This window comes from Scardinius erythrophthalmus (assembly GCF_964197995.2).
Source record: "Scardinius erythrophthalmus genome assembly, chromosome: 21".
Classification (NCBI taxonomy): Eukaryota; Metazoa; Chordata; class Actinopteri; order Cypriniformes; family Leuciscidae; genus Scardinius; species Scardinius erythrophthalmus.
The window spans coordinates 18,961,534-18,983,307 of NC_138241.1; the positions used below are offsets into that span (position 1 = coordinate 18,961,534).

The window sequence follows — 21,774 nt, forward strand, 5'->3', positions numbered from 1 at the left end:
TAAACTCTAAAACTCTTGACCTGAGATACTGGATGCATACAATTACACCTCTGTAAAGTATGTTTGAGTTTCCCCAGTCATTGTAAATCACATCAACATCAGTATTTACTCAGCACATGCGCCCGTGTCAGCTGAAGTGAATCTGACCAGGATCAGCGGATTTGTGAACAAGAGCGCTCTGCACAATAGGAATGATTGAGCTCAGGAGATGGTCCATTAATGAACAGCATTTAATGACAACAAGAATTATTGCAGAGCATTGTAATTACCCAAGCACTTGCATGCGTCGATGCGTGTGTGAGCAGAAAAGGCCACAGCGCTCCTCTCACACTGCCAAACTGAAGAGAATCCCTTCATCAAAGACGCTTTTTCTTCATTCTCTCAGCCTCTTTTCTTTCCCTGTCTCCCGCTCTGAAGGAGGGGTAAGTGGTCATCAGTGCTAATGTCTCTCTCTTGTGTCTGGAAGGTGGTTATCGCTGAGACCTCAATGGTTCAAGCTGATTGTGGTCCTGAACCCAAATCAACATTTGATTATAACGTCCGTGTGATGGCGTTGTGATAATCTGGCTCGTCTGATAATCAGTGGCAGTTGGTAGTTTATGAAGTGCATTATGGTCACCAGGACACTTCACACTCTCTCTCTGGGTTATTTGTTCTGCAGAAGAACATTTGGGCTAAAGCGTGCTATAGAATCTGGACTGTTTATAGATCTAATCTCTTAATATTTCTCTTTCTCTCTCTTTGTCAGTCAGCGAAACTTGGCTGAGATCACAGAGCTGATTCACACGGCCTTCCTGGTGCATCGTGGGATTGTTAATCTGAAGGAGTGGACTAACTCGGATGGCCCCCTCAAAGACATGCAGTTTGGGAACAAGATGGCCGTTCTGAGCGGTGATTTCCTGTTGGCGAACGCATGCACTGGATTGGCCCAGCTCAATGACACCAAGGTACTAAATACGTTCTGTAAATAGTCCACTCCAGGTTTTTTTTCCCATTGCTTACTTACACCATAATCTGTAATGAAAGAAAGCCTGCTTCGAGTTTGCTCCATCGTAAAAAAAGAAAAGAAAAAAAAAAGTGCATAAGTAAGCAGTACAAACACATTTTCTTAGCAATTTACACTACCATTAAAAAGTTTGGGGTCAGTAAGATTAAAAAAATAAATAAAGTAATACTTTTATTCAGCAAGGATGCATTCAATCGAACAAAAGTGTTTTGTATTTCAAATAAATACTGCTCTTTTGAACCAAGTTATTTCAAATCCTGAAAAAAATTACATCATGATTTCTAAGAAGCAGCAAATCAGCATTCTGAAGGATCATGTGACACTGAAGACTGGAGTAATGAAGCTGAAAATTCAGCTTTGCCATCACAGGAATAAATTACATTTTTAAATATATTAAGATAGAAATAATTCTAAATTCTAATAATATTTCACTGTTGTATATTCAAATCAAATCAATGCAGCCTTGGTGAGCATAAGAGACTGGTTTCAAAATCATTTAAAAATCTTACCGGCCCCAAACTTTTGAATAGTAGTGTAGATGAGGACAAAGGCATAGATTTCAATTGGTTATTTTTTTACAATATAAAAATAATTATAACCACTAACCCTAAAAAATTGAATTTGTTTTGTGCATTTTCAGGATTAAAAATAAAAGTATTACTATTAAAAATGTTCCAACTAAGAGCCTTGTCAGATTTTACTTCAGGTATTTTTCTACCAAAAATAAACAGTCACATCTCTTCATGCTGGAGGTGTAAGCTTCTTTTTTTCATCACATTTGTGTTTTTATGCAAAACACTGAAAAAGAGAGAAAAAGATAATCATTTCACCGGCTTCTGACTTCAGTTCTCAAAGACTTTGTTCGCCAGGCTGTACGCTGTCCTCTCTTGCTAATTTCCATACACTTGCATATTCTCCCACATTCTCTTGCACTCTATGTGTGTGCGTGAGTGTGTGTGTGAGCATACGTCTCCTACACCCCTCATTAAGTGTCAGTGTTCTCCTCCAGCTCTAATTAGAGTCGCAGTCAAAGCACCGTCTAACTGCACGCGGCCAGCTCTCCACTAAGGGTTACAGCGTCTCACTAGAACATCTTTCTGAATATCATACAGCATTATGAACGGCCAGTTCAGATGTAAAGTGATGGTGGAATACATCTTAGAGCGCTGTTTCCCAATTTATTTTGTCTTTTGGACCCTATCGATATGGCTCAAATAACCTGAAGTGTGTTACTTCTAACGCTCCATTCATTCTAGCGGCTCAAACTGAAATGAACCCTCATAAGTTACTGACTTGAAATGCTCTACATAGGCAACAACTCCATGCGTTGTACAAATAGCACTCTGTATCTGAAGCACACAGGAGTCTCGACCCAATTATTTCAATAGTGTAACATTAGCATGTTGTTATGCTAACACCACATTACTCCAATAAGTTTAAAAATACATAGCATGCAAAATATTGAGTACATATGGGGTACTATCAGTTTTTTAATTAGCTTTGAACTACATTTTTTTTATGATTGGATTTTGAATGTAAAATATCGAAAGTTTGGGGTCTGTAAGATTTTATGTATTTAAAAGAAGTCTCATATGCTCACCGAGGCTGCATTTATTTGATAAAAAAAAAATATATATATATATATATTGCTAATATGCTAAAACTGGAATATTCTTATAATTAAAAATAACTTTTTTCTATTTTAATAAATTTTTAAATGAATTTTCGCCATCATTACTCCATTCTTCAGTGTCACATGATCCTTCAGAAATCATTATAATAGGCTGATTTAGTGCTCAGGTAACATTTCTTATTGTTATCAATGTGTAAAACAGTCGAGCTGCTTTATATTTTTGTGGAAACTGTGATACATTTTTCTTTTTCAAACAGAAAGTTCAAAAGAACTGCATTCATTTGAAAGAATTTTTTTATAAAACAAATTATGTAAAAGTCTGATCAATTTAATTAATCAAAAAAGACCTACTGACCCCAAACTTTCGAACGGTAGTGTATTTATAATTAGTATTCTCTCATATTGTTTGGCATATTGTTGGCAAACGAATCCATTCATTTTTATGATTATATAACCTTTTAAGTATTTTTTTTTCTGTTTTATAGATATTTAACAACGCAAAAGCAAAAAAGTACACGTACCCCTGGTTGGGATTCACTGTTTTCGAGGATAGTGCTTGTCATATCATAATATTAACAGACTAAGTAAAAGGGGATTTGCACTTAGAAACCCTAACATTTCTTCTCTCTCTGTTCCTGTAATACACACAGACACACTCAGATGCACTAAGCGGCAGAACGCTGACAGGATCTGTCACCAAGTGCAGCTCTAGAATGCAGCTCTCCCCGTGGAGGAAAACAAACTCTTTTCCTTCTGCGAAGCCTCAGACACACGCACGCACACTCGAACTCACTTTAATGTGTGCATGAGTGGACATGGAAATGACTGCAGGGGATTGAGCTGATCAGCAGATTGTGGTGACTAATATAAAGAACAGATTCTGTGTTTTTTCTCAAGGGGAGCTCAGCATTCAGACAGCCAGGCATCTTATAGTCAGGACTCACTGCTGATTTTGTCTCTGCGTGTTTAATATTCACTCTCTTCTTTAGGTAGATAATGTGGAGTAATACAGTGAGTTTGGGAGTTTGTATTGGCGTGTTGTATAGCACCTCCTGGTGGCTGAAATTGGTAATTCCTCACCTGTTTTAGAGGTCAAGCGTGATGCCTCAAGACTAGTGTAAGGATTTAAGTTAAAGAATTAGAATTACAGATTAAAGATTTGGTTTCTTTTGTTTAATTTTGAATAAACATTTAATACATTTTATTTGTTTTATGTTACTGCAGTCGGTGACATTTTATAAAAATCCAGGTGACAGGTGTAGTTTTACAGACAGATGGCGACATGAAGTTTCGAAAGTTTTGGGTCAGTGAGATTTTTTTTTTTTTACATGTAAGACTGCATTAAATGGTTAAAAAGTGACAGTAAATGCATTTATAAAGTTAAAAAATAATTCTATTTAAAATACAGTACTGTGCAAAAGTCTTAGGCATGTTAAAGGTCCCATGACATGAAATTTTCACTTTCTGAAGTTTTTTAACATTAATATGAGTTCCCCTAGCCTGTATATGGTCCCCAAGTTTCTAGAAATTTCAATCGGTGTAAATCGAGCTTTTGCTATCTTTCTCTGCCTTTGAGAAAATGGAAGCTCAATCGCGCTGATCTTGAATCTCCTCCTTGTGACGTTATAAGGAGGAATGTTACCTCCCCTGTCTCTGCTTTGCCCGCCCAGAGAATATTTTCCGCCCATGAGAAAATGAGCTAAGAAGTAGGAACGCGCACGCGCGATTTTAGTTTGTCCACGAGAGATATCATGGCTTTTGAGCGAGCGAAGCATAATAATTGCTCAATAATTGGATGTACAAATGAACACCGAAGGGTTAATACAGAGCTGGGCTTGCTGGACGTCTGAAACTAAAGTCTGGATCACTCTCTTTGGCTCAGCTACACACCTCGGAACAGTAAGTCAACTAATGATATAAGTGTGTTGCTTTACTGTTTATGGTTGCCTAGACTGTTACACGTAGAATGTGGCTGTCACATTAGCTATGCAGCTATGCAGTTTATGTGTGTGAATACACACACTGTAACGCGAGTGTTCAGGGCCGGCCCGAGGCATAAGCGAACTAAGCGGCTGCTTGGGGCCCCCTCGCCACCAGGGGGCCCCCAAGCGAGTTTTTTTTTTTTTTTTTTTTTTTTTTTTTTTTTTTTACATATTAGGCCTAATTAAATTAAACAAGTGACATAAATTAATGAATGGATTAATAATTCAAGACAAGAAAATTCTGATTTCATGATCAATATACCTGCCTACAACTGCTGCTGTGTCTGCCAGTGTTTGAGTCATATGCGCATAACCTCGCGTGCATAGAAAATTCGTGCGCAAAGTCACGGTAGCCTAATGTTAAGCCATTTCACACAAATTTGATTTGATCAATGATTTATCCTTTAAATTTAATGATATTCAGAACAGAACAAGAATAAAAAAATAACTATAAACAAGCCAAAACGAAATAATTTAAAGCGAAAGTGAAAGCGGATCTCTCTCATTAGAATCAAAATGTTTCAACATTCGCGATGGATTTGGATGGTAAACTATTATTTATTATAGGCTTCTTTGTACTTCACCCACGTTCCAATATCGAGGGAAAAAATCATCCTCTTCACAAGCGCAAAAATGTGGTTGAAATCCAATATCGAGGGAAAAAATCATTCTCTTCACATGCGCAAAAATGTGCTTGGAAACATCACAGTGGAGCGGTGCTTAGGCTACGCAGCACTGAATGGTACGAATTGTAGGCTACTACTGACTATTTAAAAAGAGCAGTGTAATTTTTATAGGTTAGTTTGACTATTTTATTATTATTTTTTATTACGGCTATAACGAACAGGCTGCGATGTCAAGATTGCAGTGCTGGAATAGCCTATGTTGTGTGTGTGTGTGTGTGTGTGTGTGTGAGGCGCGGACGCGATCGAACAGTGGAAACATAAACACATACTCCGTCATGTTCATATAAGACATCATTCAAACTGCAAAGGGTTGCAAAACGTTGGAGGATATTTTGCAAATAATTTTTTTTTATATGTTTTTTGACAGTTTGTTTTCAGAAGTTTCAAAGAGTTAGTAAAAGAGTAAAGAAAAAGTTAAAACATTTTTATTTAAGTATCTATTTTTTATTAAGTAGGCTATTTATTTTGTATTAATACATAACCTCATTGTATTAATTTATAATGTAACATTATAGAGTGACATTGTGTCAATAATCGTCAAGCACAGGTGACTCCGCGTGGTGGGAGGGGGCCCCCAAATCAAATTCTGCTTAGGGCCCCCAAAAGGCTCGGGCCGGCACTGCGAGTGTTGTACACTTCTTTGTTACTTGGATAACCGTTTTCCTGTTGGTTATACGGCGCGCGCGATATCCGCATTTCAAGATCGCAGAGCTTGATGATGTAATTGTAATAAGATAAATTACAGATGTTACAGATCTCTCATGAAAAAGCAACAGTAGGTTAGCGTTAGCTACATGATAATAACTGTAAACCATCCGAATAAAGTACCGTATCCAGACATAATATTTTAAACTAACCATTCGGAAATGTCCTGCTGGAACCGCTGAGTTGTTGCTTCTCCATCCGGATCAGATTCTGGGTCAAACTGAAATGCTTGAACGACTGCGTGTCTTCGTGCCATTGCTATATCCAACGTAAACATGCACGGACCGGTACCGTTGCGTAAGATGGTCAAGGCCACACCCACCCTCCACCTTGCGCCGCCTTTATCCTCCTCATTAGTATTTAAAGCTACAGACACCGAAACGGCCTGTTGGAAGGAAGCTCATTCTGGGACTGGCTTATAGTGGCTATAATTCTGCACCGAGGCTGAATTTTTGAAAAGAGATTTCAGATACAGTACTAGAGACCACTAAGGCCTATATTAAAGCCTACAAAAAGTAGCATGTCATGGGACCTTTAATATCCCCCCCCCCCCCCCCCCCAAAAAAAAAAAAATGGTTTTAAGTCAGTTATTTATATCTTTTGCTGTAGTGTGTCAGTAGGAAATATCAGTTTACATTTCCAAACATTCTTTTTGCCATTAATTGTAATAATCCAGTGAGATTTGTGTATGCACAAGGAGTCTGACAACAGCCAGGATGATCTGATCTCACCATCATCGAGTCCGTCTGTGATTACATGAAGAAACTAGTTGTGCTGCTTAATATTGTTGTGGAAACCACAATCCATTTTTTAAAGATTCTTTAATGAATAGAACAGCATTTAAAGTACTGTGCAAAAGTCTTAGGCATGTTACAGAAACAGAAAAAACTGAGACAGACTAAATCCAGAAGAACTGCGGGAACGTCTCCGAGATGCTTGAAGAAACCTTCCTGCAAAGCTACCTGAACAACGATGCGCAAGTGTACCTGGACAAAATCCGTTTTAAACGCAAAGGGTTGTTACACCATATATTGATTTGAATTAGTTAATAGAAGTTAAATCATAAATAAATTCAATTTGTGATTTTATTTTTGAAAGCATTCTCACTTTACAGCATTTTAACACAAGTGCCAGTACTTTTCACAGTACTGTAGCTTTGCAGGAAGGTTTCTTCAAGCATCTCGGAGACGTTCCCCCAGTTCTTCTGGATTTAGTCTGTCTCAGTTTTTTCGTTTTCTGTAACATGCCTAAGACTTTTGCACAGTACTGTAAATGCTGTTCTATTCATTAAAGAATCTTTAAAAAATGGATTGTGGTTTCCACAACAATATTAAGCTGCACAACTAGTTTTGAACATTTATAGCATTTATTATTATTATTATCAATAAAACAAAAAGTACAAATAGCAGTTATTTTAAGTTTACTGTATTTTTTATCAAATAAAATGTAGCCTTGGTGAGCATAAGAGACTTCTTTAAAAAACATTAAAATATCTTACTAACCCCAAACTTTTACCAGTACTGTGTATACACTCACTAATATGCAAAAACAGCTCTTTTGAAAAAAAAAATGTTGTTTCATCATCAGTAAGAAATATATATATGCCAATTTTCTCCCTGCACTCGCCATTGGCAGCTGTGGACAGAAGGTCATTTTGAGCCCTTGCTTTTAGTGAAAACACACACACACACACACACACACAGAGAGAGAGAGAGAGAGAAGAGTGTGTGTAAAATACTTTTTTGTGTGTGAAACTGAACCTGTTGTGCAGCGAATCGTGATTAAAGCCACACACGCTCTGTTCTGACTCACTGAAGTAGTGACTGACTGACAGGATGACCAGCCAATCAGAGATCAGACCCTTTAGCTGCAGGTTATAGATGTAATTTATTAGTGATTAAAAACATATATTTTAAGTGTTTCACCTAGTCCCTTGATGTAACTGACAGTCACCCAGCTAGAACCATCCGAACGCATCTCCCTGTTCAAACTGCCGTCTATGTAAATGAGGGCGAGGCCCCATTGCATTAGCGGTTCAGTTAGCGTGAGAGCATTAGCGGTGGAAATCAGACGTTCTCTCTCCGCAGCAAAGCGCTTTTTCCTCCTGATTGATCTGTATTATGTATCGTGGCCTTGAGTGGGATCCTGACTTAGTAGACTGTGTGTGTGAGTGTGTGTGTGTGTGTGTGTGTGTGTGTGTGTGTGTGTGTGTGTGTGTGTGTGTAAGTGAGAGAGAGTGGGATTCTGGCTCGACACTAGTATAAACGGTAAAGGGATCCGCAAGCGGCTGTCTCCTCTTTCTTCTCCTCACAGACCTGTCGGCGAAACACGACTCCGGCTGGATTTGGGAATGAGACGAGACGGAGGGAGGGCAGCTTATCTGATACTTTCCAAAAAAAGCCCCCCCCCCCCCACTTCTCACACACACACACACACACACACACACACACACACACACACAAAAGACATAGACGTACACAAACACACAGTTCAAACACACATTTATTCTCGTACACACACACACACACACACACACACACACACACGTGCTTTAATTTCTCCATGTGGAGTGTGTGAAGCCGCACATCTGGCTGCGCTATAGGGGCTCTCTGTCTTCTCTGGGCTCTGGGTAGAGGAGTCAAGTTCCTCACTGTTTCCTCAAAGATCTGGTTACTCAGAGGGCAAAGAGAAAGAGAGAAGGAAAGAGTGAGAAAAACAAAGTTTGAGAGAGAAAGTTTGGGGAATGGAGAAGAGTAACATAATATTGAATTTGAGGAATAGCCGAGGAATAGCAGTGTCTGGATGGAAGGCCTCTGCTATTCTAGTTCCCTGGAGATTCTGCCTGTGGTTTTATGATTCAACAGGCAGGTCTTTCGGGAAAAGAGGAAAAAGAATGACGGAGGGTGAAAATAAGGTGGAGAATGTAGCCTAGGGCGACGGATGGAAGGAAGGTATAGCGAAGCATGTGATTAGATGAAAGATGGAGCTGTCAGTTACTTGCTCAAGCTGACTGTTGTGGAGTAGCTGTAACGGAGTAGCGCCCCCCTCAGGAGCACTGTAGGCACTGCACGATAGGATAATAGGGTTTTTTTTTATTCACACATTTTTTTTTAATTCAGACAATTTTTATTCAACCTCATGTCAACTTACTGTCTTCTGTGGAATACAAAAGAAGAAATTCTGAAGTATTGTACTAGCTCTTTTCAATTACAATCAATGGGGAAGGATGCTTACAAAGATGCAAACCATGATTCAAAGCAGTTCAGTTTTAAATTCATATAACTAAAATTTTATCTAATCATTGAAAAACTAATTTATTAACTCTATTAACATCTGATTATGGATTGATAAAATATTATTCTTATTTTTCTTCTTATTCTATATTATTTTGCTATTTTATATGTGTGTTAACACTCAAATATCAGATGATTTTCAGTAGGTGTTGAGTATTTCTGTGCTATGAGCAGTTTGGGGCTAGTGTTTTTTAAAGAGTGAAAAACTGAATCAATAAGCTAGTGCAGATGTCAGAGTCCTCATTAAGCTCTGTATCCTCTGGACATTGCACAGTTTTGACTGGCCATCTGTTTAATAACTGAAGTGCTGGTTATTCTATCTGTCCCTCAGATGCTCTTTTAGACTGTGTGGACTGGAAAGAAAGTCTTCCCATATTCCCAAACAGCTCATGGCCTAATAAATGCTCATTTCAGAACAGATGGGGCTGATATCAACACTGTTATTCTGAGAGTCTTCATTTAAGTGTTCTAATGATATGTTTGTTATAGGTGGTGGAGCTGATCTCCAGTGCTATCGGAGATGTGGTGCAAGGAATCTATCACGAGAGCTCCAGTTCTGCAGAGGTACGACATTCAGCCCACTGCACTTACCACATATAGCCACCAGGGGCACAATATGGGACACTAACTAACTACGTTGTGTGATCTTTGAGACAACTGCTGAAAATTGATTTTATATTGTAATAATATTTCAAATTATTACTGTTTTTAAAATCATATTAATGCAACCGTGTTGAGCATAAAATACTTAATTCAAAAGCATAAAGAAATCTTACGAACCCCCAAACTTTTCAACAGTAATGTGCCTGTTTATGAAACATCGTGTTTTATTATATTTTGGCTGTGTTGCCTGTTATATATAAGCAACCACTCTGTGGTTTATTGCTTTAACATACATGTGCTTTCTATGTGATGTAATATCTTCCATTGCTAAGCTTTGTTTTTCACATAAATGAATTATAATTGAGTTACAGAGGAATCTTTTTAGTGTTTAATGTTTTATATTCAAAGCTTTTAAAACAGCTAATGACTGGACATGCAAAACATCTCCAAACAGAGCGAAACACAGGCTGACTTAAAAGACTTAAAACATCTGCAAACCACTAGTAAATAATGAATGACGAAGTTTCCTGTGCGAGGCGAGAAAGAGGAAAAGTGATGGAGAGGACCGCGTTTATGCGAGAGAAACGCAACGAGGGAGAGAGAGATTCAAGTTACTTTTACCCTTTTTAGAGGAGACGTTTCCGAGCAGATGTTTGCATCAACTTTCCTTCCTTCGGTTACACCCCCCCCCCCCCCACACACACACACACACCATACCATAAGTGGTTTTTTTTTTTTTACTCTCTCATTTTTTTTAAGTTTAAGTCTCCACATCCTCTTGACAAAAAATGTAAGAATTATTATATAATAAAAAAAGATATATTTTTAAAAGAAGTCTCTTATGTTCACCTAGGCTGCATTTATTTGATCAAAAATAAAGAGAATAATTTTGTACAGAAGTATTACCATTTTCTATTTTAATGTTTTTTTACAATGTAATTTATTCCTATGATGCAAAGCTGAATTTTACTCCAGTCTTCAGTTTCACATGATCCTCAGAAATCATTCTAATATGCTGATTTGGTGTTCAAGAAACATTTATTATTATTATTATTATGTTGAAATCAGTTGTGCTACTTAATATTTTTATGGAAACCTAGCTCCAATACCTAAAAAATTTTGACCACAAGAGGGCGCAGTTTCCAACAATAACAAAGGCGAAGCTTGATGACGCTATGAAGGAGGTGACGATGGGAGATGTCGTTTTTAATGCGTTTTCACCATCTAGCGATGTATCTAAATGGAATTAATGAATCATGATCACGGATGAGGTAATTTATTCGTTTTTGTATTACCCAGAGGTGGGACAAAGTCATTGTTATGCAAGTCACAAGTAAGTCTCAAGTCTTTGCCCTCGAGTCCCAAGTCAAGTCGAGTCAAAGATGAGGCAAGTCCCGAGTCGAGTCAAAAGTCAAAGCCAACAAGTCTCAAGTCGAGTCCAAAGTCCTACCATTTTAGTTTCGAGTCATTTCAAGTCCTCTTACCACAGAAATAAAATGTATACAAATCATGTATGTCTGTAAGATTTGTATTTATTTAAACCTCTTTTTATACAATGACATTAATCAAATACAGTAAAAAACAGAAAATTTAATTTTCACAAAAAAATTCACATGAATTTATTTCTTCTGCTGAACAGGAAGGAAGGGGGGCGGTAGATGGGTGCAACTGTGATGCAATTATTAAAGGAGAACTCCGGTCAATTTTAACATTGAGCTCATTTTTTTGTACATTTGGAGTGCTGTCAATACAGAGAACAACGTCAAAAATCGGTGTTGCCTACACCGAGTTATTCTATTTTTAAAATTTGCACCCTGTTGACTTCAATGGGGCAAGTACTAAACCTGCTTTTAGGCTCTTAACATCCTTGATGTGTCATTACAAGTGCACAGAAAATGTGAGTGATTCCTTCTGAGTGAACACGAGCGGATCTGACTGCAGTAGATGTAAAAGATATGTATAAAAATGATGTTATTTAAGCCAGCGCAAATACCTGTTTACATCCTGTTTTTCGGTTGAAGTTCAAAGTAGTCGATTGCCGAGTTCACGCGCATAGGTTTAGTTACCTATGATCACGTGCGTGAACTCGGCAATCGACTACTTTTGACTTCAACCGAAAAACAGGATGTAAACAGGTATTTGCGCTGGCTTAAATAACATCATTTTTATACATATCTTTCACATCTACTGCAGTCAGATCCGCTCGTGTTCACTCAGAAGGAATCACTCACAAGGCTGGGCACTTGTAATAACACATCAAGGATGTTAAGAGGCTAAAAGCAGGTTTAGTACTTGCCCCATTGAAGTCAACAGGGTGCAAATTTTAAAAATTGAATAACTCTGTGTAGGCAACACCGATTTTTGTAGTTGTTCTCTGTATTGACAGCACTCCAAATTTACAAAAAAATGAGCTCAATGTTAAAATTGACCGGAGTTCTCCTTTAATAATTGTAATTTTTGCATCACAATAAGTGTATTGTGATTGTCAAAACATTTAAGTAACTAAACTATATTTTATTAGGTTTAGTGACAACATGTTACAATGTTTACATGGTTCGATTTCTGGTAAGCTAATACGCTTTTTTATTATTTCAGTTCAATTCACTTATTATGATTTGATTTAATATTGACTCATTTGGATAAATATTAGGTAGGCTACACAAGATAGGCATTAATTTTTCTCAAGAAAAAAACGACTCACCTAATGCTGTAAACAGAGATCCCTATCAGCTGGCAGTATTGGTTAAAAATAACACAAATTAAATATAATGCGTTTTTTAATTATAACAACAACTTTATTTAATGATAAGTAAAAATATAATAAACATGCAATAGTACACATATTTAGCAAAATACTCTCTATAGCTCTTTTTTCTAGCCAACTAACGTGCCTAACTTATATTATGGTCATTAAATGGCTTTCCTGAGTTATGACATAATTGTTCTCCAACTGTTTTATTGACCCCTTTGATTGATGGGTCGATATTATGTATGAGGAATATACATTTCGGTAAGTTGTACTGTATCTTTCAGCAGTGTTCATTCGCGTTTAACGTTATTTACTATCAGCTAGAGATGATCGGTTAACGTGCCGCTAGGGATCTGTCGTGTCACATTTACAAGCGCCAAAACGGTATTGTCTGAATTTCGTAATAAAAGTGACAGAGTCTGAGAGCAGAGATTTTTTATATCATAACTAACCTGCTCTGTCAAGTCTGTCGGTCTCCGTGTCCTCTTTGCTTCGCGATTTTTCTGTGCGTGAGAAAATGGATATGTGGCTACATCATTCGTTCAAATTCGTAGCATGCGTTGTGCTTGTTGCGCTTCATTGGTTGTCTTGCAATGTGCCTGCTTAGATGCTGTCGAATCAAAACAACGCGGGACTACAGTGATTGGATGTCTTGCAGGCAGCGCGCGTGCTCTCTGCATGCATACAGGTGGTGCACATTTTTTCACAGATGCAGATAAACAGAGCGGCGTGTGAACGTTTTTTCCCCAGTTTTCATGGGAAGTAGCAAGTCTTCTCGAGTCAAAAGGCGCAAGTCCAAGTGAAGTCACGAGTCATTGATGTTAAAGTCCAAGTCGAGTTGCAAGTCTTTGTACATTTTGTCGAGTCGAGTCTGAAGTCATCAAATTCATGACTCGAGTCTGACTCGAGTCCAAGTCACATGACTCGAGTCCACACCTCTGGTATTACCTGTATGTCTGATCGTATTATTTTATGTCATCATAATTAATGAACTGCAAGGAACGTGAAATGTTATGCTATTTTATCCCGTTACAACATACAGCTATTTGTCATTAATTCATATCTATTAAAATCATCTTTACTGTAACTATTACGTTACTTGTACAATAAAAAAAAATTGATTTGCTTACCTGTCTATCAATACACTCGCGAGAGCAGAGTCTCTGTCAAGTCCAAGATTGTCGCGCAGCTCTCTCCATCTCGAAAACGCCTGGCCGATATTTATCCGGGCTTTATTCCTCCGTTTGTCACACAGTCTGCGTGTATCCGAATATGGACGCTTTCGTTTTGTTGGCACTTCAATACTCGCCAAAGAGTTCGTGATCCATAACAGCTATAACCATACAGTCTATGGCTATAACGCTATAACCACCACTTCCGCATTTGACCATGTGATATTCCGGTGTGGTGGAATATCACATGGTCCACACCGGAAAAAAAGGATAGTGCGGACATTGCGTCACTGAGAGGCGACATTTCTTTTCCGGGACGGACAGTTATTTAAAATCGGAATTTCTCTGAAATAAAAAATCTTTGGAGACTTTTGAGATATTGTAAGTACACAACTGGAGGAAATATATCACACTGTGCAAGTTATTCTCGGAAATTTTATTACAAAATTGTTACAAATTGGAGCTTTAATGCATTTTTTTTTTTCAAGATTCTTTAATAAAAATAAAGTTCAAAAGCACAGCATTTATTTAAAATAGAAATCTTTTGTAAGATTATTAATGTCTTTACTGTAGGCTACATCACAGTAAATATAAAACATTAATGCTTATGTGATTGAGTTTTTCTGTATTCTGAAGGAGGGCAATCTAACACTTGCTTCCTGGGAAGACCAGACATTCCTGTCCCATGGTGCTTTGCTTGCCAAGAGTTGTCAAGCTGCGATGAAGCTGGCCAGACACGGTACCGAGGCTCAGAATTTGGCTTTTCAGTACGGAAAACACCTCACTCTCGGACACAAGGTGTGTGTGCACAGTGGCACAAGTGCATTGTGGGCACAAGCTGTTTCTCTATACCTTCTGTCTGCGTGTTTCGTTCTCCTGTTTTCTCTTTAGACTGTACACACAGTGTTTCATAACAATCATGGATATATGTGTGTGTTTTGTAGCTAAACTCTGATCTACAGCCGTTCGTGAAGAGCGAGTCAGAGCCAGCTGTGTTTAGTTTGGATTCGGCTCCTGTTGTCTTCCACAGACAGATCATAGGACCTGAGAGATGGCGGCACCAGCTAAAACAGGTACCAGACAACCACATCAAAATGGTAGAAGCCGGCACGCTAACACACTGGTAGCAAAGCGAAAGCATTGAAAGCATTGGCATTGAGACTCAATGAAATAACATGCTGAAAAAAATAATAGAAAATACAACATATACTACCGTTCAAAAATTGTGGGTCAGTATGATTTTTTTTTAAAGGAAATAAAGTTAAATTGATCAACAGTTACAGTAAAGGCTTTTATAATGTTAGAAAAAGTTCAATTTTTAAATATATGCTGTTCTTTTGAACTTTCTATTTATCATAGAATCATGACTTTTTTTTTATCACTGTTTTCACAAAAAATAAGCAGTTTCAACAAGTTTTCAGCATTGATAGTACGGGTAATAAAAATGTTTCTTTTTTCAAATCAGCATATTAGAATGATTTCTGAAGAATCATGTGACACTGAAGACTGGAGTAATAATGCAAAAAAAATCAGCTTTGCCACCATAGGAATAAATTTGTTTTTAAATTTGTTAAAATAGAAAACAGTTATTTTAAATAGTAATAATATTTCACAATATTTACTGTTTTTACTGTATTTTTGACCAAATAAATGCAGCCTTGGTGCGCATAAGTGACCTTACTGACACAAACTTTTGAATGGTAACAGTTCATGGAGTGTATTCACATTACAGTCGTGTGAGATGGCATTTATTGAGCTATGTGATGTCTCAATGCAGCTAGCAGACAGTCAAGCCAATTTTACTGGAGTATAATTGATATTGTATTTGTATTTGTCATTAATAGAAGTGATTCAATAAGATTTTTAGCCTCTAGACTGGTGGCAAACACCATTACGGTTCAGATTTCATTGTGTCAGCATGACGTTCTCTGGATTCACATTTTTCTCTCTTCATTTCAGGCCCAGAATATGGCTAGACAGATTGATTACACAAAGGTGAGCAACTCCTATTTTTTGATTAAGGGAGAGGGAAAACAGTAACGGCAGCCTCATTCTAGTGTCTTCTTATTCAGAGAACTTGTGTTCATGGGTTTTACTGTATAAACCACTAAATCATTTGATGATTTTCATTCAGCCAATGAATAAGTGAGATTGTCTATCAAATTCAAGAGAAATCAATCCTCCTGGTCAAACCACTAATCAATGAATCCAGCCACAATACTTCTGATGAAACATTCATACAGATAGGATACAGATCGATCTCCCAGGAGTCAGTCATGAAATCATTCCCAGGCTCACAACGTGTGTCAGTGTTTTCAAACAAACAAAAAGAGAAGTTAATTAATATGCAATTAATAAAAATGAAGTTTTTCATGCTTATTTAATTATACATTTAAGATAGCGAAACCTGAAATGACCTAATGTGACAACCAATGGTTCCCATGAGGAAAAGAGATTGATAACATACTAAATAATATCTTGATGAAAGTCTAAGATGCAAAAGAAAAAAGAAAAAGTTAGATTTCGGGTTAGGGGGTTGAAAACAAACATCATTAGCTCAGCATAAAAATAATAGAAGTTAATGGAAAGGCTGCACCAGGATATCAAAACCAAGTAAAAAAATGTAATTAAATATTCAAATTGGAAGTAAAAGTTTAAGAATCGGTCATTGAAAGCGCATGTTGATCGACCGATGCTGTGAATATTGGTGGTTACGGTCCTGAGTGAGCTGATAGGAGGTGTTTGTTCTCTGTAACTGATAGCAAGTTCAGAAATTTGATTTCCAAAGTCAGAAGGAGAAGCCGGACAGAAAGAAAGAAGGGGAGAAAGATAGAGGCAGAGATGAGGTGGGGAGGGGGCAGGAAGAGGAGGAGGAGGGCACAAGCAGCTCGGGTCGCCGTAGAAACACGATATTAGGAGATAGAGTGGCAGGTTTATTTGTAGAGGAGACAGAGAGACGGTTTGACAGCAACATCACACAAGATTCTCCTTCAACAGGACACAGACAGACACATCACACCCACACACACACATCACATATCTCTGTTATCAGCACATAAATGCCACATTAATCTCTCCAGTATTCGCTCTGATTGTTTTTTTTTGGTGTAAAAGTGTGTCTTGGGTGGGTCATGACTCATGAGGTCTGTCAAATTGAAAATATGAAAGTTTTTTAGTACATTAGTCAAAGAAACTGTGGCCATACAAACAACAGTGAGAAATCGGTCGGCAGTTGATGTTATCATCTGTCTCTCTCCGTCTCCCTCTCGCTCACTCACGTCTTCTGCTGTTTTTAACTCTAGGCCCCCAGAACAACACATCCCAGAATTCATTTGGTAAAATAGCCTCCAGTAAAACATGTTTATAGAGAGCAGTGGAGGACAACAAGACCATTTGAGTGAGGGAGAGAGTGGAGTAATCTGGCTCTAAATGTAATTATTGTTTATATATTGTGTGTGTGTACAGTATATATATATATATATATATATGTACATATATATATATATATACACATATATACACACACAATATATAAACAATAATTACATTCTATATATACACACTTGACTGACTTCATGACTGACTCTCTTTTATATATATATTATATAAAAGAGTAAAGAATATTACTTATACTGTTTTAGTTTCATTAGTTTGATGGAGTGATATTTATTATTATTATTATTATTATTTATTAATTATTTATTATTTATTTATTCAACAAAGATGCATTAAATTGATCAAAATTGACCGTAAGGACTATTTACATTAGTAAGGTTCATTTCTACAAAAAATCTAATAGAACTGTTCTTTTTAATTGTAATAAGATTTCACAACATTACTGATTTTACTGTATTTTTGGTCAAATAAATAAAGCCTTGGTGAGCAGAAGAGACTTTTGTAATGGTTCAAAAACATTAAATATCTTACAGACCTCAAACTTTTGAACAGTAGTGTATTATTTTTAATGTATTATATTTGTTAACATTAGTTTATGCATTAGGGAACTAATACTGAATAAATAAATATACTATTGCTCAGTTAATTTATGTTCTGGAAAAAAAGAAAAAGATTTTTGCTGCTTGTTCAAATTGCTTAATTAAAAGCTTCACAATTGCTATTTTGTCCTGACTTAATTTGATTGTGTTCAATCCACTTAAATATATGTAAAATTGAAGTTTACTGAATCCGTTTGGGTGCTTGTTAGTTCCCAGCATGCTTTGCATATGGCTGAATGAGTCAAGAGAGTGTAAATGTTGTAATTAAGTGTTATTTTATGTTTTTGCATTTAAGATGCTAATGTGTGCTATTGCTAGCTAAAAGTTTGTTAACTAGCTAGTACAGTCTTACAATTCAGTTGTGTGACAGTAAAATATATGAAGATGAATGAATATATGAAATTGAATGCCTGAACCATGTCAGGGAGCCATTGATTCATGTGGGACAGATGTACAAGATAAAATCAGTATATGTACATTAATGTTAATTCATACAATTTTAAATTTTTACAATATGAAAATTTAACCAAGATTAATAAAAGCTGTAAAAGTATTGTACATTGTTAGTTCATGATACCAAACACATTAATGTTTACAAATTGACCCTTATTATAAAGTGTTACTATCATTTGTTTTGCAGGTAAATCCCGTTAATCTGTAGAAATTATCATTATTTGAATTCCTTGCCTTTAAAATCAGTTCTAAAGAATATTACTTATACTGTTTTAGTTTGATTAGTTTGATGGAGTGATATTTAAATTTCTCCTCATTCTTGTGTGTTCTGCAGCTCCGGGGCCTGATAAAGATGGAAAGAGGCGTGAGCCAGGCGCTTGACCTGTGTAGTTACCATGGCAACAAGGCCTTAGAGGCCATGAAGTGCTTCCCACCCTCAGAGGCTCGGTCGGCGCTGGAAAACATGGCCTGTGCGGTCACCAAGTTCTAAAGATGGTTTCAATCTGGATGCATATATGAATCCAATTCAGTTTGATGCTCTTGATTAATGCTGAAACATGAGCCCACCTGGAGTTTTCACTTTTTTTGGTGCTTTTTAAAGAGGACTTTCTTTGGAATGTTTGTGGTTCTGACCTGCTCCACAGATGATGATGATGATGATGATGTTTATGTAATAATGGCGAGTGTTGATTACTGGACTCATACACACTCTATGCATTTGGTCACCAAATCAGCTTTATCTTTTAAAATAAAATGTCTTTTTGAAAGAAAAGAAAAAATCAATATGTATTGTCTCTCTTTATTCTAAAATTCTAAAGGTCAATATTTCTATACAGCAGTTAAAAAAGACAAACAAACAAACATCATTAATATATGACTGTAAGAAATGATCATAGAGAAACTTATTAGTATGATAGGGGGCGGCATTAACCAAAATGTTGGTCCGAAAACTGATGACTGTGTGTGTGTTGTGGGTGCCCGGGGTGCTCCAGCAGCAGTGTTGGCAGTAATAATTAATGAGGTGAGTGTGTGACCTGAGTGAATGGGCAGGAAATGCTGCAGTATTGATCAGCTCAGCGAGAGGGCTGGCGCCAGCTTGGGCAGCCTGCGGTTTCCCGGGTGACCACAGGGGGGACGACTAGGGTGTGAAGTGAGGCGTAGGGGAGTGACGGTCACCGCCGGCAGCCGCTGGACCACACACATACACACTTGAAGGACAGAGAGGGAAGAGAAGAACATATATGCTGGAACATCAGTAGAGTTCCTTCCATGTCTCTCTCTGGCCTCAGATTTGTTGGCAGGATAGTACACTAAGTTTGCTCGGTAGGAGCGTGACAGCCCTCTGGTCATACATGAAAAATTCATTTTGGCCTCAAGCAGACCTGAGAAAACACGCAGTGAAAAACTGAAGAGAACAAGGACAGAAAGAAAGAACAAGCAACCCTTCCTGACACAACAACAACCACCATGTCAGAGGCAAACTCTTGTGCTGCCTCGTCCTGATCAGAGTTCGTTCAGACTTTATTATTATAATTACTGTGTAAAAGTGTCGAAGAATGGTATGGAAAGTCTTGAAAGTTCTTTTAGTCTTTATTTCAAGGGAATTGCAGGTTTTGGGCCTCATTGAGATTGTACAAATCACATTTTAGTCGTGTGGAAGTTTGCTTCATTTAATCAGTCATGGCTCATGGCTAACGCTTAACACTTTTTTCTATTTTTACAGCATTAATTAACCTTTGTTAATAAAAAAATGTAAGTTAGTTTGAACTAATGTTGACAGATAGAACTTTTGATCTCAAATTATATTACTAAATGTTGAGATTAACATTAGCTAAGATTAATAAATACTGAAGTATTGTTCATCGTCAGCTCATGTTAACTGTAGTTGACAAATTAAACTTTACTGTATAAAGTGTTACCAAAATCTGGATTAAGTTGTCTAATATTACTGTATGTTCTTGTGTTCATTGGAAAGGGCAGATATACAGTATATCGATACTCGAAACCATGATCAGCAATGCAGCGATTGGCTGGTGTCAAACAACAACGTAATGACATCATAGGCTATATATAAAAAGGAAACAGCCAAGCAGGCAAAATGACATAAAATATCTAATACATAAATGAAATGTGTAAATGGTTAAAAGTATAGTGGGAAACCAAGCCCAAAGTTGCTTATAATAAGTAGACTTGGCAACACTGCCATGCTTGTTTTGTGAAACTGATAGACGCTTCTCAGATTCCTCAGGTGGTTGTTTTTTTTAAACTGAAGTGAAATTTCTGCTCCACTAGCAGGGTTGCCAGATCTGAAAGAAACAAAACCAGAAACAGCCTGATTCAAAACTAGCACAAATACCAAAACTCAAAATATATCAATCCCATAGCTAAAATATATTTAAAATACAGTCACTGTTATGCATTACAAACAAGTTTCAACTCAAATCACTATACAGTAATATATAAACAGTCTGTCATCTTATTAAGATTGTTATAGTTTTAAGATCTTGTTCTTGGTCATTTTCATAGATTTCTGCACACTGGCTCCTTCAATCATTCATTTTTATTTATATTCAATCATTGGTTTATCAGTCAAATAAAGTATTTCAGTCAAATACAATTTATAATATATGTCAAACCTTTAACCCACAGGGGAAAAAACAAATCGCTGCAACAGTTTCAAAAGTAGCCCAATTCCGCAGGAAAAAACGATAGTCCCACCCCAAATCTCACGTCATTGGTTCAGCTGTTACTGGTCAGAATGCTCAATTTACACTTTCTAGAGAATCAACATAAGGTTTTTTTTTTTTTTAGGCTAGTTCTTTCTTTCTTTCTTCTAGTTTTTTATTTAGTTCAGCATTTAGTTTTTTATTTAGGGTTAATCCTAATTTTGGTACGGACAATCACCACTTCACATAATATTTTTTATTTTTAGAAAATTTACAACCATTTGGTATTTTGGAAATTTATTTTCTTAAAAAAAAAAAACAAACAAACCTATGTGTGTGTTATGGGGTCAGACGGCGGCCTAACGAAAGTCAGACATAGACACAGACTTGCAGTGTGATTTTATGGCCGTCAGTATCATCATCCTGGTAACCTGATACTGTCTCTGTTTTTGCGCATGAAAATGATTTTTGCGGTTTGGCGATTTGTGGCAATCCGAGCCCCTGATGACATGGTGGCTGGATTTGCACAGGTATAGCAAGCGAGAGAGAGAGAGAGTGTAGGATACCAGCTCAACTTCAGCAAAGCTCAAATCTATTACGACACTCATTTATTCCATACAGACACGTGACTCTCCGCCTCCTGTATGTGTTTGGGTCAGAGATGAGGAGCCTGGTCTGAGATCATTAGATTTGGTTTTCGTATATTGAAATGCTTGGTGTCAGGGACGGTTATGCCTCAGGGTGGACCACCGCTGTCACAGCTGTGGCCCCTTGGATGGAGTCCTGCCTGTATCGGACAGGTGTCTGATTGGGACTGACCTCCAAATGGAA

At 37.2% G+C, this 21,774-nt stretch overlaps 1 protein-coding gene across 1 annotated transcript in view; it reads left to right on the plus strand.

The window, feature by feature from the left end:
- The window catches only part of pdss2 (prenyl (decaprenyl) diphosphate synthase, subunit 2), a 44,225-nt gene extending 25,184 nt beyond the window's left edge, over positions 1-19,041 (plus strand). The window contains exons 3-8 of the mRNA XM_081350590.1: positions 749-947; positions 9,795-9,869; positions 14,466-14,627; positions 14,774-14,902; positions 15,789-15,824; positions 18,612-19,041. Of these exons, the coding sequence (XP_081206716.1) occupies positions 749-947; positions 9,795-9,869; positions 14,466-14,627; positions 14,774-14,902; positions 15,789-15,824; positions 18,612-18,767 (757 nt within the window). The 3' untranslated portion in view covers positions 18,768-19,041. The remainder of the gene's footprint in view (positions 1-748; positions 948-9,794; positions 9,870-14,465; positions 14,628-14,773; positions 14,903-15,788; positions 15,825-18,611) is intronic.
- Positions 19,042-21,774: the final 2,733 nt, after the last annotated feature.